This window comes from Haliotis rufescens, unplaced genomic scaffold (assembly GCF_023055435.1).
Source record: "Haliotis rufescens isolate VD_foot unplaced genomic scaffold, xgHalRufe1.0.p SCAF_6, whole genome shotgun sequence".
Taxonomy (NCBI): domain Eukaryota; kingdom Metazoa; phylum Mollusca; class Gastropoda; order Lepetellida; family Haliotidae; genus Haliotis; species Haliotis rufescens.
Genome location: NW_025964334.1, coordinates 10,403,792 through 10,423,539, shown reverse-complemented (window position 1 = coordinate 10,423,539; position 19,748 = coordinate 10,403,792). Strand labels below are relative to the sequence as shown.

The 19,748-nt window shown below is 41.1% G+C and overlaps 1 protein-coding gene across 1 annotated transcript in view; it reads left to right on the top strand.

Moving 5' to 3' along the window:
* Positions 1-11,959: 11,959 nt before the first annotated feature.
* Positions 11,960-19,748, top strand: part of LOC124151649 (A disintegrin and metalloproteinase with thrombospondin motifs 7-like) — a 45,043-nt gene continuing 37,254 nt past the window's right edge. Inside the window, exon 1 of the mRNA XM_048385692.1 lies at positions 11,960-12,308. Within this exon, the coding sequence (XP_048241649.1) occupies positions 12,230-12,308 (79 nt within the window). The 5' untranslated portion in view covers positions 11,960-12,229. The remainder of the gene's footprint in view (positions 12,309-19,748) is intronic.

The following is a 19,748-nucleotide window of genomic DNA, read 5'->3' as shown; positions in this document are numbered from 1 at the left end:
CACACTGACACACATACACAAGCAGACAGACGCAGATACAGACACAGACACTGACACACATACACAAGCAGACACAGATACAAACACTGACACACATACACAAGCAGACGCAGACGCAGATACAGACACACAGACACTGACACACATACACAAGCAGACACAGATACAGACACACAGACAATGATACTCATACAAAAGATACAGACACACGGATATAAACACACAGGCACACATACACAAGCAGACACAGACGCAGATACAGACACACATTCACTGACACTCATACAAAAGCAGACACAGACAGATACAGACACACAGACGCAGATACAGACACACATACACAAGCAGATACAGACGCAGATACACAAACACACTGACACATTTATACATACAGACATAGACACTGACACACATACACAAGCAGACACTGACACACAGACACAAACATACACACGCAGACTTAGATACAGACACACAGATATAAACACACAGGCACACATACACAAACAGACACTGACACACATACACAAGCAGACACAGACGCAGATACAGACACACAGACACAAGCAGACACAGACGCAGATACAGACACACAGACACGAGCAGATACAGACACATAGACACAAACACACTGACACGTATACACAAACAGGGATATAGACACTCACACATACACAAACAGACACACAAACACTGACACACATACATAAACAGACAGACACTGACACACAGGCACAAACATACACAAGCAGACACAGATACAGACACACAGACATAAACGTACTGTCACACACATACACTGACACATACCCAAGCAGACACAGACACAGATACACAGACACAAACACACTGACACGCAGACACAACAGACACAGACACTGACACACAGACTCTTACACACATACACAAACAGGCACACAAACTCTGACACACATACACAAACAACACAGACACTGACACACATACACACATAGCAGTCACAGAAACAGATACAGACATAGACACAAACACACTGACACGTATACACAAACATACACAGGCAGACACCGAGACAGACACACAGACATAAACGTACTGACACACATACACAAGCAGACACAGATACAGACACACGGACACGCATACACAACAGACACAGACACTGACAATGACACACATACACAAACAGACACACAGACCCTTACACACATACACCGACAGGCACACAAACACTCACACACACACACACACACACACACACACACACACACACACACACACACACACACACACACACACACACACACACACACACACACACACACACACACACTGACACACAGACACTGACACACGTACACAAATAGGCACAGACACAAGCAGACACAAACACCGACACAGACACACTGACACACATACACAACAGACACTGACATTGACATACATACACAAACTCTTACACACATACACAGACAGGCACACAAACACTGACACACACACACAAACAGACACAGACACTGACACACGTACACAAACAGGCACAGACACAAGCAGACTCAAACACCGAAACAGACACACAGACACAAACACACTGACACACATACACAAGCAGACACAGACGCAGACACAAACACAGACACAGATATAGACACCTACATAAGCAGACACAGCCATAGACTACACAGACATAATTTATAAAGATCCTTAACTATAGTATGTTTGTTAACTCAAAGTCCTCAAAGAAAACATTTAGAATTTTGATACAAGCGGAGTGTGGACTCTCTACCAAAAGTCCTATTCATATTCTGCCTGAACAATATTGTTACATCGTCTCGATTCGTCAAGTGAGTGAGTATACAAATGTACAGTGGTGTTTGAATGACTTGACCTTTGTTTTGCTGGGGTTCATGTTGTGTAAGAAAGCTGCAAAAAATTCGCCGAGTATCGACTTATTAACAAAATTGGATCTTAAATTACGGTTAGAAATCACAGACCTAAAAGAACCATTCAATCCGTATATTCTGCGACGGCATTTTTCAACGCTTAGCTTACTTGATATACTCTAAAATATATATACAACATAATGACCGCCTAATATACCAGCAACACTCTAAACCTACTAAACATATAAAAGACAACCGCTATTTCGTAAACTCAGGGTGAGGTAGGCAAGAGACCATTTTCTGGCCTCCATCGCCATGATAGTGCTTGAATATTGCTCAAAGCGGCGTAAAACCATGCCCTCAACAGTTTCCTCAACCCGCGATATCGTATTACGGATGTTTTATCCAAGCCAAGGTTGAGGGCTTCTTGACTTTTCGACCTACGCTGGGATCAATTGACAATGCATTCCAAGTTGTTTTCTTTTATCTGAAGTAGCCACTTGAGGAGTTGGGGGACTACGTACAATTGTCGACCTAGCTGCGAATGATGGCCTTGTACCAATGTGGGTAATTGTAGCGGGGAGGCTTTGAGGAAGTAATTCTAACCAAGCAGCATGCTAGTCGTGATAATTGCTGGTCGTCATATGCGTTGGGGCTCTGTCTTTGCTCTGTTATAAGTCGCAAATATTTATTGGTTAAGATGTAATCCTATGACGAAACAATACTGTATTTTTTGTCAATAAGGATTTATTTATTTCATGTCTTTCTTTATTTTTTATTTCTTTTAACGACGTCTTGAAAAAATCATTGTCTGTGACGTAATGTTGAGAAAGATGTATTGATTCTGTGTGAATAGATTTGTCTTAATTGTCATTAAAAAACAAACATTTGCTGATGACATATTACGAAAAGGATATATCATGTTTGTTTTACAACTGATACCAATGAGTGCGAAATACAAAACAATTTGTAACTGATATCCTTGTCAGCGATACTATATTTTGATACAATAAACCTTATCGTATCCTGCTACTGATTGTCGGGTAGAGTGAAACCCTTCCTGTTTGACCAAGGTCACATGTACATTGTCTTACTAAACTCCTTATACTGACTGACCCGTAAAGATCCGGTGTAGAATAGGTCTTAAGCAACCCATGCTTGCCGTAAAAGGCGACTATGCTTGTCGTAAGAGGCGACTAACGGGATCGGGTGGTCAGGCTCGCTGACTTGGTTGACGCATGTCATCGATACCAATTGCGTGGATCGATGCTCATGTTGTCAATCACTTGATTGTCCGGCCCAGACTCGATAACTTCAAGTCCGCCGTCATATAGCTGGAATATATGCTGAGTGCGGCGTTAAACAACAAACCAACCAACCAACCTTAAACTGACTTTCAATTATTAGTTACTGATTTTAAATGCTGCAATCTCTCGTCACCAGTCTATCTCACGGAGTTACTGCTCCCCTTCTCTCAAACACGTAAACTCAGATCACATGACAAGATGCCGCTTTCCGTCCCAAACATCAAAACCAACGCATTTGGTCACTTCCAATACTCAGCTGCAACCAAATAGAGCAACAAGATCAAGTCCTCCCAAAGTCGGGCTGTTTTAAAGAAACAACGGAAAACTCACCTTTTCAAATGTTTTCAAACGCATGATTCTGTGTTTTGACTGATGCAGAGGACAAGCATCATTCCATTAATGGCGTATAGAGAGCACGTCAGTGTGAAGTGTTGCTCCATATAATTGCAATTTTATTTTATACAGATTAAAATAAAAAATGCAGCAAAGAGGGTTTGGGCGATCTTGGCACAGTCAGGCTGGTTAGGCTCATCATCAGCTTAGGGCCCTTTCCCCCTCTACACGCAGCCCAGACAGCGAATGGGACTTCTCCCAGGAAGCACTGCCTAGTTAAACCCACCCAGATCTTTTCGGAAAACGTGAAGACTCCCCAACACTGCAGCCTTCTGCATTGCCCCGATTGTCAGAAGGGCTGTATTCCTGGTAGCAAACCAGGGTACTCTCCCAATGTCAGTCAACAGATTGGGAGGTACCAAACCTAAGACACCGAGAACAATGGGGAGACGGACAACGTGGTACTTGTTTTTCCTGAATCTTGTCAATCACATTGGTGTCAAAAGGGACAGAATATTCAATGATATAAATGATTTCATTGGATTTATCAAAAAAGGACAAGATCAGGTTTGTTGACCATGGATACGTCTGAGGCTGTAAATGGGCCTATTCCAAAGAATTTTGTATTGATCATTTTCCAAGACGTCCTCTACATATTCTGGGTCGTACCATGGGTGGACCTCTGTGTCAAAACCATAAGCATGGCGAAGACGGTAATAAAGTGAACGAGCTACACCATCCTGTCGTTTAAGATACTGTGTATGTGCCAAAGCTGGGCATCCACTGACAATGTGTTGGACAGTCTCATTAAATTCATTACATAATCTACATTTCCTATTTACATTTTTATGGCATTCGAAGCGCAGTACGATGACACAAGATATGTAAGAAACCCTGTAAATAGTTTGTACTGTGTGTTCAAACAAGTAATTGGGCGGAAGATTTTAGGGTCAGTCAGATCACCTTTCTTTGGGAGAAGTATTGTTCGCCCTTTGCAGAACCAAGGCGGAACATCCCCTGCATGCACAAGAGAATTAAAACAGTTAAGTAATGGTGTTTGGTCACAAGGGAACAGTTTCCAATACCGGTTTCGAATACTATCAGGCCTGGCGCCGTATTAGATGACATTTTTTAGGCAATCAGGTGTAATGAAACACACCAATGGTGACCTTATGTTTTCATGTACACTATTATTGTAATCCTCTACCCATGGTTCCTCGAGGTTACAGTTGCCGGGTATGGACCACAACTGTTTCCAAAACCTTTCACTGGAATCCATGTTGGGTCTTTTCTCATCACTCTCATTCGTTGCATTTAATTGCCTGTAAAATTGTTTTTCATTTGATTTTAAGAATTAAGTTTGTTTTATGATTTTTTTTTCTTATCCCACTTTCTTTTTCTTTCTGTCCAAACCTTTAACTTTGCCCTTAGAGAATCAAGAATTTGATTGAGAATTTTCTCCTTTGTTGTCTTGTGTTTTGTTTTTAATTTTTTCCAAATTGATCTCTGGCGTTTTGACATAGATTGTCCCGAAGAACGCAGTTTTAAAGTTCTATCCAGGACACATCTTTCCTTGTTTCATTCAATTTAATTTGAAACCAGTTTTTCTTTTGATTTTGGTTTTTTTTCCCCTTTTGTGGTTCTTTTTTTTTAAAAACTGTATGGAGTTCCTCCAGTTTTCGAGCAGCAGCACACACGCAACAGTTAATGTCATGCAAAGATCAGTCCGCATTGAGAGTAACAGAAATAAGTCATTTAATTTATTAAGTTGATTCTGTGGAAATGATTGGTTAAATTGTTTTATTGGCCTTCGTTTCTCAATCGGTATATCATAGATTTTGGTAGTAGTAGTAGTAGTAGTAGTAGTAGTAATAGTTGTAGCAGTAGTAGTAGTAGTAGTAGTAGTAGTAGTAGTAGTACCAAAGCTTTCAGAAAGAGTTAAGGTAGACCTGGAAAACCCCCAGCTACCACTGAATTTCAGTGATCAGTTCATGTAATTTTCATGACTATTGTGCCGTTAGTGCTCAAAGGAATATGTCTCGGCACTGATTATTCTCTGGCGTTTCCTATGTTATATATTTGAGGTTATAACTTCAACTGTATTTTTATTATAAGACCTATGAAATAATTATATCATTAGATAGATACACATGCGTATAATTCGAATGTAGACTTAGTTTGTTTTTGTTTTTACAACTGCACTAACCTGTGCCTGTTAAGATAAATAGGTCTTCAACAAGGAAGTTGTAATACAAGGACAGTACCTGGGGTCGCGCGGTATATGTTTGTACACTTACCAACTCTCGGCGACATGCCACGCAAGGCTTCGGGATCCGGGATGATATTGCAAACGAGTCTGTTTACTGCATGAATACATGTCACACATACAGATATGTATGATGCATTTTACAAGAACTTCTTAAAACGCTTAATCACGTGGTTGCATGGCCTCGATTCCACTATGTTTAAGGATTTGCTTGAATTTTTTCATTGGTCACATTTTTCCTTCATGTCAAGCAATGTTACAGCATATCCATGAAGCTGTATGTTTTCTTAAATATTCCGGCAGCTCCAGTCATTGGTTTCATTATTTCACAATGTTCGATTAACAATCGAGCATGCTCTTTCTACGAAGATGTCAAATAGCGTCATACGACTTTTGCTCCAAAGTTGTTCAAGGACTTAGCAAAGCTTTTAATTTTTTTATGGAATTTTTAATGTGGATGACGCATCAGTGACAAAAATTATGCGATTCCCTATGTATAATTGTACCATATGTTCCCATGTTTTTAGATGATCAATTGACTTTCCTTTGCATGTGTTTGTGACGGGTGCCACATGTGGGACAGGATACGCCTGGTATTATCATTATATGAAAGGGATTCATAAACGTATGCTTAAAAAATTGTCGGATTCGAACATTGGATTGATTTTAGCAGAGCTTTCCTTGGACTATGGACAGGATTGTGTCACTGCTTCTCTGTTAATTTACATAATGATGGACCCCCATGGGTGAAGGTTTGATAACTGGATCATCTGTGTGTTAGGGGCACGACGGAGCAGTCGTGTGCAGTTCGCTGTGCAAATATGAGTTCCTCGGGGCTTGCCAGTAATCATTTGTTATCGTGAGTTCGATTCTCCAAAATTGCGTTTTACATTTGAAATATATCGTTTGGATGAATATCAAGGAGCTATGGCTGAAGTGAAATTGCACCACAATGCTTTGCAGGCCATAATGACGGCATCAGTGTCCATGACATCAATGACATCTCTAATCACTCTGCCATATTAGCTGTACTTAAACTCAAGAATCCCTTATTACGGTTTACAAGCTGGGCGAATGATGATGAATAGAATCTCACCCGTCTGTCTTTTGATATCAGATAGATGGACTTGTGTTGAAAACACTGATAAAGTAACTGGTTACAGAGGAATAACACAGAGAAATATGTAGGATATTAAGTCAGAGGAACGTACATCCACCGCGTACAGGGGGCACGGTCGTCTAAGGCGCCGCGATTCGCTGTGCAGAGTTGCGCCCCTTAGGCACGCCAGAAACCTATGATTGTTGGTTCGAATCCCGGTTCGCCCCGATTATGTCTCTAGGTTTGTCAGCACCATACCCGTGCCAGTGGGTTTCACCGAAGTGGTAAACGTCTGAGACCTGCATCACTTCGGGCTTTCCTCCCATATTAAGCTGACACGCCGTGATATAATTGGAATACTGTTAAAAGCGGTGTTAACTTACTAACTCACTCACTCACTCCACCGCGAACCCCACGAACTACTACAGCGATAATACGATGACAGCCTGGTTTGTTCTCAATTACAAAATAAGTTCATATCTATTTCCGCTGGAGCTAGCAAAATTCCATCTCTTTCACCGCGGCCTGTAAGAATCGAACCTGGGTTATGAGGGCGTGAGAGTGATAGCATGAGTAGCATACTAACCAACCATATCACACACTGTGACCAACATGTTCCCTTTAGCATTGGTGCCTAGTCTGCCTTGACATCCCCACCTCATATTTACTGCTATATCTTGAATGAATATACCATGCCAAATTGCATTATATCGTTCCTCTGGTCGTGCAAAATGTCACTTTTTATTCATAGAATGTCGTTTATTTAATATATAATCTGTAAAAAAGTTAAAATAATGTGACAACTGTTTGCCGATATGTTCATGTCCCTGCGGGCCAAATGGGAATGAAATATGATGGATGCATCCTGGTTATGTTTCAGACAGAATGTGCACTCAAGATTAAAGGAGATTTAACCACAAACACTTGATATTTGCTCCTTGGACATATGGTAGGTTTACTTCCTGCGTGCCGGTTAGACCGTGTGGAGTGAGCGTTTCAACTGCGAGGTCACAGACATGCGTCTTGTTGACATTTTTAATCATTTGGGGTGCAGGTGTCCTGTTATTATTTTTGTCGATCGTGATGGTAACATATTTGAGCAGCTCTGTCGAAATATGATATCAGGGTGGTTAACTTGTAGAGCCAGTAAACGGGCGCGATGTGCTGGGCCTAGAATCAGTTTATGTCTGTGATTTGCTTGTCCAAAAATAGTTATTCACAGAGTTGAGCTGGATCTAGAACCAGTTCCTGTCAGTGAGTGATGTGCTGGATCTAGAACCAGTTCCTGTCAGTGATGTGCTGGATCAAGAACCAGTTCCTGTCAGTGATGTGCTGGACCAAGAACCAGTTTCTGTCGGTAATGTGGTGGGTCAAGAACCAGTTTCTGTCAGTGATGTGCTGGATCTAGAACCAGTTCTTGTTAATGATGTGCTGGATCTAGAGCCATTACTTGTTAATGATGTTCTGTATCTAGAACCAGTTCCTGTTAATGATGTGCTGGATCTAGAACCAGTTCTCGTTAATGATGTGCTGGATCTAGAACCAGTTCTTATTAATGATGTGCTGGATCTGGAACCAGTTCTTGTTAATGCTGTGCTGGATCTGGAACCAGTTCTTGTTAATGATGTGCTTGATCTAGAACCAGTTCTCGTTAATGATGTGCTGGATCTAGAACCAGTTCTTATTAATGATGTGCTGGATCTGGAACCAGTTCTTGTCAATCATGTGCTGGATCTGGAACCAGTTCTTGTTACTGATGTGCTGGATCTGGAACCAGTTCTTGTTAATGATGTGCTGGATCTAGAACAAGTTTTTGCAAGTGATCTGCTGGATCAAGAACCAGTTTCTGTCAGTGATGTGCTGGATCTAGAACCAGTTCATGTCAGTGTGATGTGCTCGGTCTAGAACCAGTTCCTGTCAGTGATGTGCTGGATCAAGAACCAGTTCCTGTCAGTGATGTGCTGGACCAAGAACCAGTTTCTGTCAGTCATGTGCTGGATCTAGAACCAGTTCTTGTTAATGATGTGCTGGATCTAGAACCAGTTCCTGTTAATGATGTGCTGGATCTAGAACCAGTTCTTGTTAATGATGTGCTGGATCTAGAACCAGTTCTTGTTAATGATGTGCTGGATCTAGAACCAGTTCTTGTTAATTATGTGCTGGATCTAGAAACAGTTCTTATTAATGATGTGCTGGATCTAGAACCAGTTCTTATTAATGATGTGCTGGATCTGGAACCAGTTCTTGTAAATGATGTGCTGGATCTAGAACAAGTTTTTGCTAGTGATCTGCTGGATCAAGAACCAGTTTCTGTCAGTGATGTGCTGGATCTAGAACCAGTTCCTGTCAGTGATGTGCTGGATCTAGAACCAGTTTCTGTCAGAGTGATGTGCTGGATCTAGAACCAGTTTCTGTCAGAGTGATGTGCTGGATCTAGAACCAGTTCCTGTCAGTGATGTGCTGGATCTCGAACCAGGTTCTGTCAGTGATGTGCTGGATCTAGAACCAGTTTCTGTCAGTGATGTGTTGGAACTAGAACTAGTTCCTGTCAGTGATGTGTTGGATCTAGAACCAGTTCCTGTTAATCATTTGCTGGATTTAGAACCAGTTCCTGTCAATGATGTGCTGGATCTCGAACCAGTTTCTGTCAATGATGTGCTTGATCTCGAACCAGTTTATGTCAGTGATGTGCTGGATCTCGAACCAGTTCCTGTCAGTGATGTGCTGGATCTTGAACCAGTTTCTGTCAGTGATGTTCTGGATCTAGAACCAGTTTCTGTCAGTGATGTACTGGATCTAGAACCAGCGTCTGTCGGTGATGTACTGGATCTAGAACCAGTTTCTGTCGGTGAATGATAAACGGCCTGTGTTGTGCTGGGCCAAGAATGAGATATCCACTGTTTAGGCTGGGTGTAGCATCAGGGGGCACGGGTGGCCCAGTCGTCTAAAGCGCCGCGATTCGCTGTGCAGAGTTGCGTCCCTTGTACGATTGTGGGTTCGAAATCCGGTTCACCCCGATTATGTTTCTAGGTTTGTCAGCACCATACCCGTGCTCGTGGGTTTCACCGAAGTGGTAAACGTCTGAGACCTGCATCGCTTCGGGCTTTCCTCCCATATTAAGCTGACACGCCGCGATATAACTGTAATAGTGTTAAAAGCGGCGTTAAACAAAGCTCACTCACTCACTCACTCCACCGCGAAAACCACTACAGCGATAATACGATGACAGCCTGGTTTGTTCCACTCACTCACTCACCCACTGTAGAATCAGACACTGTCAGTGTAAATCATAAATATTTATTTTGAACAAGTTAATGTGTTGGATGTGATATGATGTGTTCAACCAATTACGTATGTTGTCGGAGCTGTGTACTGCTCCTAGAACTAGGTATTGGCAGTTGGTCGGTACAACATAGTTAACATCAATATATTTATAGAGGTTAGCAGGTTAGCGTCCTCCTTTGCCGGTGATATTGATTCAGTTATATCCCTGGAGCGTTGAAATCCATATAGCACCCTTAGGGAGTTGCTACGAATATATACCATGGCGGCATGTAAATAATAAAATCTGGGACAGAGAGTGAGTGAGTGAGTATGGTTTTACGCCGCTTTTAGCAATATTCCAGCAATATCACGGCGGGGGACACCAGAAATGGGCTTCACACATTGTACCCATGTCGGGAATCGAACCCGGGTCTTCGGCGTGACGAGCCAACGCTTTAATCACTAGGCTACCCCACCGCCCCTCTGGGACAGAGACACCACGATAGCACCATAAGGGTATGCTGCCTCGCAGGGATTCAAGCCACAGAGCCTAAACTCTCGGTATCCAGTAAAGTTGTGCCTTATAACAAACATGAGGTATACCGACAGCAGATCTTTTCCTGTGCCACCAGAACTGCAAGTAAATACAACCGTATCAATGCTGCTGTCCGACAAATAACGTTGAACCAGTATGAATTTCAGAAGTGCTGATTTTGAAATCATATGCATGAACTCACTTCCAATTGCTCCTTGCGTAAATGGGGGCCATGGGCCGCGATTAGGCAGAGTTGCGGCCCTTCTGCTAGAAACCTGTGCTCGTAGATTCGACGCCTCGTTGGCCCTGGTCACGTGTCTTGGTTTCTCAGCACTGTAGTTGTGCTCGTGGGTTTTAACGAATTTTTTGAAGTGGTAAACGTCTGAGACCTTCGTCCCTCCTGGGTTATTTTCGGTCCTTATCTAATCAGGGTTAGAATTCCCAGTTTGATTTAATCAAAATTGAATAAACGAGCCAATCACACTTCTGTTTGATTGAGGGGCGGTCGGGTAGCCTAGTGGTTAAAGCGTTAGCTCGTCACGCCGAAGACCCGGGTTCGATTCCCGACATGGGTACAAAGTGTGAAGCCCATTTCTGGTGTCCCCCGCCGTGATATTGCTGGAATATTGCTAAAAGCGGCGTAAAACCATACTCACTCACTCACTCTGTTTGATTGACTTAGGTCAAACTTACGACCGCGATTGGTCCTCATGCACAGCCCTTTCTAAAGCGTAAAACTGCATTCACTCACTCACAATTTCATGTTAAATATCATGCGACAACGTGCTTCCACTAAATGGTTATTAAATTATGATTTACACTCTGACCCCACGCGGTATTTCTAAAGGCAGAGAACCTGCCACAACCCTCGCCCTAACTTTGACTGATTCACGTTCTACAATAACAGCTACAAGAAGCGTAAATCACATGGATATGAGTATTCAAGTCATCGCCCGTTGTAATTTAGGCCCTTTCAATTGTATAAATTAGATTATAATGTTAAACCTTCGCTCTATGGGTAAAGCAAGCTGTTCGTGATCATTGGTCTTTTATGATACCCTCAACCACGCTTTCAATATTGCCTTAAGACTTGCGGCTTTTGCTTTTGTAATCACAGTCAACACGATTTGATCTTTCACCACCTTCTATTTCCAGTAAAAGACTCATTCAGGTATCGACCACATCGATAGGCTTATCGGATCACGACTGGGCTACGCCCTTATACATGCACTACCCTTACTGACGACACGGGTTGTCTCCCCTGTTGCGTAAATATACGTCACTCGTCTTGAGAATGCCGCGTCATTCAGGTTAAACTACCTGTATAACATTTTACAAAACACCCGGAGATGAAGCAATGAGGGGTCGGATCGTGTGTCGGACCCGTGAATCAACCTGTGCTCTATTTTCACGCTCCCTTGATCACGGGGGGTCGTGTTCCATGCGATCTTCACTCATTCTTGTCGCGCGCCACATCGGGGGGAGCAGATCGCTACCGACTCTCGCCAGCTGACGAAGACATTGAAGCACTCGCTCACCAGGAAGCGTGATTGACCGGACGCGATGAAAGAACTGAATACTTTACCTGTAATCTTTTGTTTGTTTTTATCACCTGTGCTACCTGCTGCATCACAACGACCAGGTAAGGCTGTACACCTGTGACCATCATCATTTCAAGTAGTTACGTTTTATTGTTTGCATATTTAACGTAGCTTCTCGCGTTGTTGATTTATGTAAACACAGATTGTGGTTTGATTTGTGACCCGGTTTCTAATATATGCTATCACACGATTGTTCCGGTTTAATTTGGCTAAAACACATTAAAGGGATTGGGCACCAAGGCCGTAGTTAATTTTTTTTGAAGGGGGGCAAATATTTGTACAAGTATCACTTGTCCCTATCTTGATTCAAATAAAACTGTTTTCTATAAAGAATCCATGGGTTGCCATATCGGTATATCAATTCCTCGCTTAAGCCTTTTTGTTCTAAATAAATTGTTATGTAATGCACTATCACCATGTGTTAATTGTGTATGTATATTAGTTCTGATACCATATGAGAAATATTGTTGAGGATTTATCTATGCATAAATTGAACTTATAGAGAGAGAATGTTTCAACACAGGATATATATTTCACAGTTAAACGGACAATGGTACAAGCGATCGTTCCGCTTGGCTGACTGCGATACACAGGCCCGTGTTTTGACGATTGTTATTTTAATAACAGTGATCATTATGATTATTAATAACATAGTACATACAATCTCAACTGTGTCGTTTAGTTCTGCTACGTGTGTCGTATTTAAGATAGAGATGACATTATCGTGTGCTACATTCTGTTCACTGTTCGTAATTGTGGCATCTATCTCACAACAGTAAACAGATATAATCCATTACTGATATATAATTTCTAACGTATCTTAAACACAAACTAATGTTTTGTGCTGCATGAGCTCTTGTATGTGGATGAGCATACACACTAACTAATATTTGGTGTTTCATGAACACTTGTATTTGGATCATCAAACACACTAACTAATGTTTGGTGCTTCATGAGCACTTGTATTTGGTTCATCATACACATTAACTAATGTTTGGTGCTTCATGAACACTTGTATTTGGATCATCATACACACTAACTAATATTTGGTGTTTCATGAACACTTGTATTTGGATCATCATACACACTAACTTATGTTTAGTGCTTCATGAGCACTTGTATTTGGTTCATCATGCACACTAACTAATGCTGGTGTTTCATGCGCACTTGTATTTGGATGAGCATACACACTTACTAATGTTTGGTGCTTCATGAACACTTGTATTTGTATCATCATACACACTACTGTTTGGTGTTTCATGAACGCTTGTATTTAGATCATCATACACACTAACTAATGTTTGGTGTTTCATGAACACGTGTATTTGGTTCATCATACACATTAACTAATGTTTGGTGTTTCATGAACACTTGTAGTTGTATCATCATACACACTAACTAATGTTTGGGGCTTCATGAACACGTGTATTGGGTTCATCATACACACTAACTAATGTTTGGTGCTTCATGAACACTTGTATTTGGATCATCATACACACTAACTAATATTTGGTGTTTCATGAACACTTGTATTTGGATGATTATTGTATTTGTATCATCATACACACTACTGTTTGGTGTTTCATGAACGCTTGTATTTAGATCATCATACACACTAACTAATGTTTGGTGTTTCATGAACACGTGTAGTTTGGTTCATCATACACATTAAATAATGTTTGGTGTTTCATGAACACTTGTATTTGGATCATCATACACACTAACTAATATTTGGTGTTTCATGAACACTTGTATTTGGATCATCATACACACTAACTTATGTTTAGTGCTTCATGAGCACTTGTATTTGGTTCATCATGCACACTAACTAATGCTGGTGTTTCATGCGCACTTGTATTTGGATGAGCATACACACTTACTAATGTTTGGTGCTTCATGAACACTTGTATTTGTATCATCATACACACTACTGTTTGGTGTTTCATGAACGCTTGTATTTAGATCATCATACACACTAACTAATGTTTGGTGTTTCATGAACACGTGTATTTGGTTCATCATACACACTAACTAATGTTTGGTGTTTCATGAACACTTGTATTTGTATCATCATACACACTAATGTTTGGTGTTTCATGAACACGTGTATTTAGATCATCATACACACTAACTAATGTTTGGGGATTCATGAACACGTGTATTGGGTTGATCATACACACTAACTAATGTTTGGTGTTTCATGAACACGTTTATTTGGATGAGCATACACATTATCTAATGTTTGGTGCTTCATGAACACATGCATTTGGATGATCATACACACTAACTAATGTTTGGTGTTTCATGAACACGTGTATTTGGATGAGCATACACATTATCTAATGTTTGGTGCTTCATGAGCACTGGTATTTGGATCATCATACACACTAGCTAATGTTTGGTGCTTCATGAACACTAAGATGTATGTGGATCCGCATGAACTCTATCTTCTGTGATCACGAGTGTCTTTATATGTTCATCATAAAGTCACTATTGATCACAATATTTTACGGATAAATAAACGTAAATAACATATGTATTTTAACACAAAAAGGTTTGATCAACTTCAAAATCGACTTCGCCTTTGTAGTATGCAGAGACAATGTGGTATAATTAATATAGAATATGAACAAACGTGTGACAATGAGACCCGGAAGCGATAGGTTTTTCACAGCACCCAATCAATCACAAGCCATGGTGACTCACGGTGTGCTAATACTGGTTTTGAGTAAATGAGTGATATCCTTATTATGAACATCCGGGACAGGGGACCTTTGATGTAATAATACACGCAGCATTTCGCTGTGTGGATTTGTGTGCAGGATTCTCTGGTCATGGGCTTAAATCTTGGATTTGTAGTTGAACCTTGGTCTGTGACCACTGTGCTAATCGGGCTCATTAAAGTTAATGTTAACGTCCTAAGTCACTTGGACCTATCACACGAGTCTGACATAGGGCAAGGAGTGAGTGAGTGAGTGAGTTCGGTTTAACGCCGCTTTTAACAGTATTCCAGTTATATCGCGGTGTGTCAGCTTAATGTGGGAGGAAGCCCGAAGTGATACAGGTCTCAGACGTTTACCACTGCGGTGAAACCCACAAGCACGGGTATGGTGCTGACAAACCTAGAAACATAATCGGGGCGAACCGGGATTCGAACCCATTACCATAGGTTTCTGGCGTGCCCAAGGGACGCAACTCTGCACAGCGAATCGCGGCGCCTTAGACGACTGGGCCACCCGTGCCCCCATAGGGCAAGGAGGGAAGGTACTTGGGGGTTTGGTAACCTTGTAGTTATAGCCTTCTCGCATGACGCCGAAGGTCCGGGTTCGATTCCGCTTATGAGAACAATCTGTGAAGCGCGTTCCTTGGGTCCCTTCTGCGATATACTGAATATGACCCCAAAATGGCGTTAACGAGTTCTCAATTCTTTAAATAGTATTTCAAATATTTATATGTAGTACTTTGTGCCGTTTACTCTGTTACACGTATGTTGTGTTTATATTTTATAATCAGTTGCTCAAATCGGACATGAAATGTGATTCACGTCTATTTCAGCATGCCGGGAATATAATCAGGTCACATCTAAATAGATGTTCAACAGGGTTTTTTAAAAACGACTTTAATAGGTTGCATATATCATTGATAGACTAAGACGAGTTTACCAGAAAATGTGGGGGCTTTTTGAAAAGCGCCTCGTATAGTAAACGAATGAACGTTATTTTCGCACACTCCTCGAAATCATATTATTATTTATTATAACCGGTGCTGGAACTTCCTCAAATATTATCAATGCTTAAAATGTCAAATGAACATTAGTTATGCAGATATCGCTAGAGTGAGTTAGTGAATGAGTTTGATGAATTCCGCCGATATCACCGCGTTTCGGCTTGTTGTGGGAGGAACGCCTGAATTGATGCATGCGGGTCTTAGACGTTTACCACTTTGATGAAGCTTCAGTGATGCATCTCTTCACTGTGGATTGCGGCGCCTCTCACGACTGTACCACCCATGCCCACCCACCCTAGATTTTGCTGGAATAATTCCTACGCCAATTAAAGCGTATTCAAGACGGGAATGGGGTTGTCTGATTGTAGTACCACAATGGGAGCGTATATTAAGCAGGGGTGTTACTATGGTTATATTATCCAACAAAATCAAACATCCCACTCCAGACTGATCTCCCTTAGATGCTATAGCTCTAGCATCCTATAGCTAGCTACATCCCTCTCTGTGTGTTTAAATCCCATTCCCACCCTTTTTAGCTCTACCACACTATTCCTACACCTTTCTGAGCTCTAGCATTCCTTTCTAAGTTGTGGCATCGCATTTGTATAACTTTCTCAGCTCAAACATCCCATTCCTCTCCTTTCCCAGCTCAAACATCCCATTCCTATACTTTCCCAGCTCAAATGTCTCATTCCTATCCTTTCGCACATCAAACATCCCATTCTTAACCCTTCCCAGCTCAAACATCCCATTCCGACCCATTTCTGGTTGCCGGTGTACAGTGTAAGATCATCATGGCCAGAAATTCCACCTGATCTAACCTCAGTATTCACGAGACATCTACAGTTACAATACAAACTCACAGACAGTGAAAGCAAACACGCACGTACTCGCTATAATCTTGTCTTTGTGCGCCAGTAAAGGAGTAAATCGGCGCTAAGATTTATCACATTCACGATTTCATTTAGATGCACTGAGGCAGAATATATAGCAAGCATTGCCCGTGTAACATATTGTGCTTTATATTTACTCACGTCTTACCCGACCCAGACACGCTGAAGGTCAGCCATTGCGGCACGATTTAGTAGTGTCCACGAGGGTGTGATTCGTTCATTATTTTTTGACGTAGACATGTATATCAAGGCATGATTATACTGAACAAAAAGGTCAGGGATCATGAATATTTATGGGGATATTATTAAGAAATTGTGTGCTCGTCATATTGTTGGAGACTGATGATGGTGTTCAAAATTTGCCATTGACTATCATTGATAAATATCATGAACAGTTTCTAGTATATTTTGTATTTCCACAAATAAACATACACAAAAATGTGCTCTACGTGGTTTTTTTAAGTAAAATGTTAATTTCTGGTCAAGTTAAGTCCCCTTTGGTTTAGGATGCATATACAAATCACTGGTTCTCGGGCACATATTTTCTTCCTGTTTTTGCTTTAGATCTCACCATTACATCTCTTAACGAATACTTAAAATTTAGGCATCCTCATGCTTACTGGATCTACTGTGTCATCCATTAAGAATACTGTGATCGATTTCGAACATTTGTGTTCCATTATGGACACGTAGGATCGATTATGGATGCTAATGATTGATTGTATTGTTACTTTGTCACCAACAAGCATCGCTAGCATCATCACAATCAACCACAGAAACATTGTTAATTGCACTCCGTGTCCCAGATCGTTTGATCAAAATCAGTCGTATTAAAATATTTTCGTACTCATAAAATATACTACAGAAGAAACCGTTTGTTAAAGTAGATTTGTAGGTATAAAGAGGGTGCACTCTGTGCAACTCTGACAATACAGACTTGACGCATTGTGTATTTTGTGTTGTTAATAATAGTGAGTGAGTGAGTAGATTTGTTCTTCAGCAACCCATTCTTGCCGTAAAAGGTGACTAAGCTTGTCGTAAGAGGCGAGTAAAGGGATCGGCGGTGGGGCTCGCTGACTTGGTTGATTCATGTCATCCTATCCCAATTGCGTGGATCGATGCTCATCATGTCAATCACTGGATTCTCTGGTCCAGATTTGATTATTTACAGACCGCCATCAGACAGCTGGAATATTGCTGAGTGCGGCGTAAAACAAACAAAAAACAAACCAAAACATTATCAGGGCGAATCTGGGATTCAAACCCACGATCAAAGTTTTCTGGTACATCAAATTGGCGCAACTCCGCACAGCGAATTTCGGCGCCTTTGACGACTTGGCCATCCGTTATTTGTTCTCCTACAAATAGACATGAGATGAGAGGGTAATCATGCGACGTCCTTGTTGAAGAGCTGGACAAACAACGCCCACCAATATACACGTGTGCCACTTACTATGGACACCCTGATAAGAACACTTCCTATATGAGTCACTCAGTATTCGACCTTATATAGTGGACATTCGTACATGTAAAATTAGAAAATAAAATGCTAAAGCTAAGCTGGATAAGGATATCTTTTAGACACGCAGAAATGTCAAAATGACCATTTGTTTCGTTAAGAATATTAGTAACCATGTCTTCATGTCACAAGTTTTGCACTAAAGTGAGTAGAAAGTGCTGTGTTCTTACTTCTGTAGAAACTCTAAAATTAAATCCATGGCCCACAGATATTTTCTTACAATATATGTTGGTACTATCACTAAGACCCTGGTTATGTTTAAACGAAACAATACATTCCCGGAAACCCCTGTAATCAATCAATCAGGGAGTCGGAGGCCCAGGATGCCAGTTTGTTTCTAATACACACGGCTTTATATATGAACATCGATGTTTTTGACGGTCTGTTCGTTAGTGGACGACATTAATACATTAAACGTGTGTCTAGAAGCATGGGCATAGTCTGTTGGTGTTATCAGTTGGGATCTAAGATCATATGTTTTACACATCAAAATAAAATGATATTCGTATTCTATATAGCTCTCGTTACATATAACACAAATTCTATCTTTCTCATTTCTTTACTAATTTCTTAGGCAATGGGAACTGCATCTAAACTGTTGCATTGGGTTTCTAGTTTATAACATGTAAGGGCTAAGATGTAGTATTCGGTATTGAAGTTACATGTATACAATGAGTAATCCTATGATTTTGTGTTAACGCCCATGCTAATCCTGATTGTATGATAGTTTCAATCTTTGAAAGAACTCTTACAAAAAACGTGATACGCTTGGAACACACTGTTGTTCCCACGGAAAGCCAAAACCTGAACATAATATAAAATGACTGTCAAACTTTAGAGGCCCAGTTTGTTTTACGATTGTCCGTATATAGGACAAGCTATAAGTGTGTGTGTGTGTGTGTGTGTGTGTGTGTGTGTGTGTGTGTGTGTGTGTGTGTGTGTGCGTGCCTGCGTGCCTGCGTGCCTGCGTGCGTGTGTTTGTGTGTGTGTTTGTGTGTGTGTGTGTGTGTGTGTGCCGATGTTATAGTGCTAGCCCACTGAGATATCATGCTGCAGTTTAACATGAATATCCCACTCAGACACAGAATACTGACTCCGAGCCGACCAGTCCTTGTTTTAGCCCCTTAATGCCGAGCGCCAGACAGGGTAACACGTACTATCTTTTTACGTCTTTTTGTATGACGCGGCCTGTAATCGATCTCCAGGCAGACGTTCTACCACTAGACCACGGAGGCGGTCGTTTCACTGTAAAGTCGGGGAGGCAGTCCTGTTAACTGTCAACTTACATTTGTAATTTAAATACAATCCCACGATCCCACGATTTTTAAGACAATTATATCTTC